Genomic DNA, 7,353 nt, shown 5'->3' on the forward strand with positions numbered 1-7,353 from the left:
GTGTACATTGACTTTAATGAGAGGCAACAGATGGAAGCCAATACAGTGTATTATAGGGTCCCAAGTTTTCCTGCTGGAGTTGAAGCAAACTGCTGAGGGCGTTTTGGGAATGGCTGGCGTTACTGAAGCTCTGGCTGTACATTTATCCCTTAGTGGTGTTAACATTTGTTTAGTTTTGTAGACTGCGTAAGATTGTAAAATGAATCTGATGTCTTTTTGACTATGTTTAGGGTACTTTCAGAGAGACTTCATTAGTACCCTAGTTGTTGTTTTCATTGTAGCCACACAGCGGCGCCAAAACTCATTCATGAATTTATAACGGCTATATTTACATCGCATTTATCGTACTATATTTAAAATCAGATGCAATCCAGGTTAAAATCAATTGGAATTGAATATATTGTCCATAAATATGTGAATCCTCCAGGCATATTTTATTATTTTATTATAATCCCCATAGTTTATTGTATTCATTGCTGAAACTAGGCATTGCATATATGAGTAAATATGTACATCGCCAGGTGCATAAAGTAGGTGAATCTGTTAACGTTAACTTAAAAAAGAACTATTGCAAGTTTATTTTCAGCTCGCTTTACACCTGCTTCACCGCAAGCTTATTTGAAGTCACGTGACAGGAAATCCAGTGCGGTCTATGTCGGATACCAAACAAAGTGCGTCACTCACCCTCCAGTCAATTCACAGCTGGAAGGACAGGCATTTGTTTTGGACAATTTCGCGAGCTACATTTGTTACCACAGGTGAAACATGGTGAAGATCGCCTTTAACTCAGCCCTGGCGCAGAAGGCGCTCGGAAAGGACGTCCTTGTCAACGAAAAAGTAAGTATGGCATGTTTTTTGTCCGTGCATAAACTAAAGTAGCCCGTCGTTAGCCAGTTAGCCCAGTTCATGCTCTATTCGCGGCTGCAGGCTAATGTCGGTGGAGTTAGCCGACTAGCCAGCTAACAGTAGCTGAAGGCCCCTGGAATGGCTCTCGGATCTCACCATTGTAGCTAACCACATGATCCACAACTAAATCTCTTCAGTTTATGTAACGTCATTTAAGCGCATTAGACAGAAACTAAAACTGTTAAGCTAACGGTAGTTAGCATAAAACAAGATTAATTCTTGATGAGTTATTGTGGCGTTAACGTCAATATTATGTGAAAATTAGATGATTTTACCTTCAGTAAGGATGTAACCAATCTTTGAATGCAATGCAATGCAATGCCATGCCATGTTATGTTAGCAAGCTAAGTATTTGGTGTCTAGTTATGTATCCACAACGACTTATGTTCATTACATAGGTGTGCTTGTTAGATAGATGCGTAATAACAATAATAAACACAAATGTTTCCCGAACTTGGCCGACATTGTACCAGATCTTGTTCACTTTCATATTCTGTACCTTGTTCCTTGTTTGTGCTTGGCCATTCAAATGTGTCTAATTTTAACCCTTCCTGGTTTCCCCGGAAAGGATCCAGAGACTGCTTCGGTGTACCGTCATGAGAGCTCCACTGGCCGCTGCCTGCTCACCCTGCTCGGCCTTGCGTTCATCTTGACCGGTCTCATCGTTGGCGGAGCCTGCGTGTACCGTTACTTTACCCCAAAGGTAATGATGGGGGTGTGTTCCCCTTTCAAGAAGGTTATGTTATAGACACGAATCAGTCCATTTAGTTTTGTGTATAGCTGGACGAATTAGACTCTTTCCTCGTATTTTTAGCTCATGAACATTGCGTTCCTCTAAATTAACTTTAATCAGTCTTTAGCTTATGGCATTATTTATTTTGAACTTGTTTGGCTGTGCTTTAATTCTGCAATCATCCTTTGCATGGCTACTTCTTCTTGGCATGTAAAGATATTAAGAAAGAAAGTAAACAATTGTTATCTTTATCTTACCTAACTTTGTCCCTCTCCTCATCTCCATGGCCAGAAGCTGTACCATGGAGCCATGCACTTCACCGAGATGGACAACGAAGACATCCGTGAGCCCTACTACCTGCCCCGCATTGACGAGGAGGTGGAGATCCGCGATAATGTGGCCATCATCAATATCCCCTCTCCCCACTTCAGCAATGGGGACCCAGCTTACATCCTGCATGACTTCCAGCAGGTAAGGGGAACCTTAAGGAAGGAACCAGGGGGAACTAGTCAACAGAGTGCTCACAGTCATATGATAGATGGAACATAGTGCAACCTAATTGACAAAATTGGAATACAAATCTTATAAAAAAATATATATTATTATTTTTATTTTTTTTAGAAGTTAGCCAAAGCCTGCTGTGGTTTAAAGAGATATAAAACAGTACTTCACTGAAATCACACTAGTTTTTTTTCTTGCTGTGAGCACCTGAAGGTTAAACTAAAATTAGCAAGTGTTTCTGCTTTGCCTTTGACACCACACAGTGGTGCTGAGTTGTGTGCTGGTTTGCGCGCAAGGCTGCAATGTCTCTTGCAAATAAGAGTGTCAGCGTTGCCTCGGGCTGTGGCTGTCACCACTACAGTCTCTTTCCTCATCAGCAGAAACCAGTGGTTTTCCCACATATTGCTTCCCTCTTTTGTGCGCACGTATGCGTGTGTGACAAGAAGCATGTTGTTTTTGCATCTACTTTCCATCTAGCAGACCACAAGTTAAATGAAGTGCTACGGTCCTGTAGTAGCAAAGTGCCATAGAAATAAGAGATGATGTAGTTATGGGAGAGTAGTGAACCCTGACTGTAAGGCGGTGTCTCTTCTTTGAGCAGAAGCTGACGGCCTATCTGGACTTGACCCTGCACACCTGCTTCATCATCCCGCTCAACACCTCCGTCGTCATGCCCCCTCAGGACCTCCTGGACCTCTTCATGCAGCTCATGGTAAGTGGCAAGGCTGCCGTGGCAGACGCCTGAATGAAAATACATTTTAATTTCTACCTCTTGATGTAAGACTACTGTGTACTAGCAGCCTTAATAGCATATGGCAGTAATGTTTAGTAGGTCCAACATCTGCATGCACTCGTAAAGGGGAAACTTTCATGAATAGTTAGTCCATTAGTGATACTGGATTACTTCCTGAAAGGGTTTGTTCAGCCTGTGTTGCAGACCTCTGAGGTAGCACTGAGTATCAGCTGCTAGTAGGGTATGTAGACGGTAGACGGCACTACACTCCCCTGTTCCTCTGGGTTAGTGCCAGTGTTTGCCAAGTTGTATATTCTGTCCTAGTTTACTGGCTGATGTTACAGAGCAATGGTGTAGGATTCTGGCAGTGCTTAGAGTTAGGGCTGAACAATTAATTGCATTTGCGATTTAATCGCGATATGATAGAACGCAATTTTCTAACCGCAACGTTCGCGATTAAAAAACGTGGTTAAAAAAAAAATAATTATATATATATATATTTTTTAAGATGGTAAATTTTGCACACAGTGTTTAAAAAGTGCATGCCTAGTGTTTATACTTAAAATGACTTTTTTTTTTATTACTTAAATGCACAGTGGCAAAGCCACCGATTTGTTGTTCTTGTTTCTGTAATGAGCAGTTAAATAAAAATGTAAAATGTGGGAAAGAATATTTTACACTAAATGTATCTAATATTGTGTTGGTCATATTTAAATCATTCATTACGTTTTGTTGGGAAAAAAAGAGGATAAAAAAAAATCGCATATTAAATCGCAATCGCAATATTTTGGTAAAAAATCGCAGTTAGATTATTTTCCCAAATCGTTCAGCCCTACTTAGAGTCTGCATGCACGATGTTGATGATGATGATGTTGATGATGATGTTGAAGAAGATGATGGTGAAGAGAGAGGTTATCTTTGTGTTATGTGGCAGTCCGGCTCTTACAAGACGTACCTAGTGCACGAGGACCTGGTGGTGACGGAGCGCATCGATGACGTCGACGAGTTGGGCTTCTACATCGGCCGCCTGTGTGACGGCAAGGAGACCTACCGCATGCAGCGCCGCTCCGAGATCTCCGGTAAACCCCCCCACATCTTTACCCCTCCCTCCCTCAGTAGCCTCCTCTTCATCACTGAGGATTCAAATGGGATTTGCCTCTGCATATTTATTTCGATTATTTTAGCGATGTTTTCAGCCCTGAGGAGTTCTCATACCATCACCGCAACAGTGTTTACCTGGTTTTATGACAAACGGGAACATCTGCAACTGATCAGCTTTCAAGATTTTTTAAAGTTGTGACTTGCAAGCAGGGCACAGTCTCACGCACATTTCGCAACGCATTTAGACTAACACACGAACCATTGCACAAGTGTAAGATATGTGTTGGCATTTTACAGTTGGCAGTTGTACAGTGACACATTTGTCAGAGCTGAATTCTCATTTCCAAAACCCTTCACAACCATAGTATGTGTGGACTAAACTAAATATAACTAAAACCATAATTTTTCACACACATTTTCCATTTCATTTATATGCAATGGCACAGTGACCTGAAGTAGTTTGTCAACATTAACACTTTTCTTTTCAATCAACTCTTTTTTTTTTTCGTCATGATAATGTGCTGAAGAATATATGAGAACAAAATGAACTCTGTTGAGGCTGTTTTTTTAAGCCTTACTCTCATCTGTGTCTGTGTGTTTGTCCTGTTTCTACTGGACTCCCTTATGTCAGCTAAATATGGACAGAGGGTGTAGAGTCTGATATTTACTGTATACTCAGCTGTGCGTGTGTGTGTGCGTGTGCTCCCACAGGCATCCAGAAGCGCTCAGCAGAGGACTGTTTCACCATCCGCCACTTTGAAAACAAGTTTGTGACCTCCACCAAGATCTGCAAGGCCTGAAGCTGTTGACACGGGGATGGGACAGGGGTGGGGGGTTGTTGTAGGGGTTGACCGCAACTACCCCAACAGCCTCCCCACACCCCCCCACCACACACACACACACACACACACACACACACACACACACACACACACACACACACACACACACGATAGCACAGTTTCTAGGAAGGGGGTGGGGGGTTGGGGGTTGGGGATATGGTTGCTACTTTGGCCTGTGACGAGGCCAGAACAGGTCAGGCTCGCTCTTTTGCGTTTCCCTTTGTGTACATACAGCATCCTTTTGACGCTCTCGTTTTCACCGTATTCCATACACCATAGGTCTCGAGTAGTACGAAGTGTCTCACAACAGCACAAGTGTCAAAAAAGCGGCATACTTTAGCATTTCCTTCTCCATTCCTGTTGCTGCTGTATGTACCTGTATGACCTTCTATTCGCTTCGAGCCCCCCTAGAGCTCCCTCTAACCTTTGCTGCTGGTCTTGAACTCTGTGCATATAGCTCTGTTTCCCACCACCGCAAGAGCATCTTTATTTAAAACAAATAAATAAGTAAAACTATGGTGTATTCTTCTAGCCCCAATGGGATAGCATTATCGCTTTGTTGGAGGAGAATGTTTTTTTTAATTTTTTTTTTTTCCTTTATGTGTTCCTCATGTTTGTGATTAACCTATTGCACTTGTTTGGTTGTCCAGGTTTTTTTTTGTGTTTCTAAGACGACAGTCCTTAACATTTCTGTGTCCTTTACGTGACAACAGTGCATGCCGTGCGTGTTAGCGCTTGTGTTTGGTAGTGCTTGGTTTTAGACTTGTTTATAGAGGAGCTATTTATTTATACGTTGTGGGTAGCTTGGACCACCACCAGAAGGCCACCAAAGCTGTTTTGCCACCAGCGCCTCCTAGTGGCCAAGCCCAGGTTATGCACTGAGGTGCTCCTCAAACCACAATGAGAAGTTGTTGGTGTAAGAGAGGGACCCTGAGATATAACATTGTTCCCATGGGATAGCATCTATATTCTATGTTAGCGCTGTCCAGCTGACGGCATGTATAGACACTTTAACAATGCTTTTATGCTAATACTGACGACTGAGTACATTTAGAATAGAAACACTATTGTGGCCCTATTTTTTTGATTCTGAAAGCTTTCATCAAGTTGCAACAGAAAGTAGGTCACAGAATCAGTCTGATTGGCAGGAGATAAGCATCTGTAGCAAAACGGCAGCATTTGCTGACTGATTACTCACACACACACACACACAAAACGTAGCCTGCCAGAGTGTGGGCATAGTAGACTGATCAGGCAGATGCTTCTAGAAGCTTTGTAGACGTGGCAGGCCATCTACCCCGCCTCTGTCTTCAAAGCGCTCTGCATGGAGCACCCCCTGTCCAAAGATGCTTCTCAAAGATAGTTAAATAACATTCACACTGAGTAATACTTCTTATCTGCTGTACCTCTGCACTGTGCAAGCACATTTTGGGTTTCATTTCCTTGTTGCTCGTCCTTCAGCTAAAGGATGCAGCACTTTGTCTCACACGAACCAAATTTGAAACAAACTCCGTGGTTCAAATAATAATGAATTATGATGAAATCAGTCAACCAAATAATTGGAATAGAAACAAATGTTCTGCCTGCATAATTCCCCTGTTACTTTTAGAGGTAGGTCACAGTGTGGAAAAAGGGATTTGTAGCTGCGGTAGGCATTGAAGTTACGTGGTAAAGGTTTCTGTCAGAGCCTTTATAGGTAGTTTGCACATAGACAGCAAGTAGGAGGTCTGTCCAGGACCCCAGTGGTATTTTCATTCGAGTCGATGCAAGCAGACGAAGGCCTCAGTAACTGCTGTAGATACAGCCATGTTGTAGACGTTAACTGCTGTTGTCATTCAATGTGTGTGTATGAGGTTTTTCTACCCCCTTGTGTTACCAAGACAGGCACCAGTTGTGTGTTCTTAGATTATAATTTTTTTTTCTCTGTGATTTTCTTTTTCTTAGTTTTGTTTTCAAAATCTCCTTCATTTTGGAATTAAGTAAAATTGTGGTGTGTGTTAGTGGAGGGAGGTGCTGGTATTACTGTTCAGGGAAGGACAATCACAAGTGTGTGGATCAGGGGTGCGTGAAAGTCACTGTTTCTCTTCGCTTAGGCTCTATGAAGCCCCGAGCAGTAAAGAGTCTTTTTAAGAAAGATGACAAGATGTCTGTGAACCCGACTGATGAAATTTCACTTTGTAAGGTTTTTTTTTCTTCTTTTTTGTGTTGTGGTCAAAATAAAGATTAATTTCTTTAAGTAAGCTGTAGCGTGTTGTGTTGTTTCTGTTTGAGGTGTGTGTGTGTCAAGTGTCAAGTGATGCCAGTGAGGGCTGGTGATACAAGAGGCGGAGGAGCAAAGAGTACGAGTTAGAAAGAGTTCCACTTGATGGCCATCCATTACTGGACAGTGGAGGGGTCATCAAGTGATTTTGAAGTGATCAAGTGAAGAGGTTTTTGGACCCTCGTAGCTAAAAACAATTTGCCACAATCAACCTATGTACACAGAAACTGGTACATAATTTCACTAAAAACATCTACCTAACAATCTTACACTGTCC

At 42.2% G+C, this 7,353-nt stretch overlaps 1 protein-coding gene across 2 annotated transcripts; it reads left to right on the forward strand.

Annotated features, from left to right (window-relative positions):
• The first annotated feature begins 650 nt into the window (after window positions 1–650).
• Window positions 651–7,056, forward strand: LOC105906246 (integral membrane protein 2A). Of its 2 annotated transcripts, none has more exons than XM_012834363.3 (6): window positions 651–837; window positions 1,475–1,609; window positions 1,931–2,110; window positions 2,742–2,852; window positions 3,808–3,952; window positions 4,686–7,056. In XM_012834363.3, the coding sequence occupies exons 1-6, from the start codon at window positions 766–768 to the stop codon at window positions 4,772–4,774; spliced, it is 732 nt and encodes a 243-aa protein (XP_012689817.1). In that variant the 5' UTR covers window positions 651–765; the 3' UTR covers window positions 4,775–7,056. The 2 variants fall into 2 exon arrangements, with proteins under 2 accessions (XP_012689817.1, XP_031442940.1); XM_031587080.2 differs by having other exon boundaries at window positions 1,934–2,110.
• Window positions 7,057–7,353: the final 297 nt, after the last annotated feature.

The sequence above is a fragment of the Clupea harengus genome, chromosome 20 (genome assembly GCF_900700415.2).
Source record: "Clupea harengus chromosome 20, Ch_v2.0.2, whole genome shotgun sequence".
NCBI lineage: Eukaryota > Metazoa > Chordata > Actinopteri > Clupeiformes > Clupeidae > Clupea > Clupea harengus.

Bases quoted from the DNA above. Each gene is read 5' to 3' on its own strand.
- LOC105906246 (XM_012834363.3), top strand. From the start codon at position 766: ATGGTGAAGATCGCCTTTAACTCAGCCCTGGCGCAGAAGGCGCTCGGA. The intron at 838-1,474 runs GTAAGTATGGCA...TTCCCCGGAAAG, and splicing joins ACGTCCTTGTCAACGAAAAA to GATCCAGAGACTGCTTCGGT. The intron at 2,111-2,741 runs GTAAGGGGAACC...TTCTTTGAGCAG, and splicing joins TCCTGCATGACTTCCAGCAG to AAGCTGACGGCCTATCTGGA.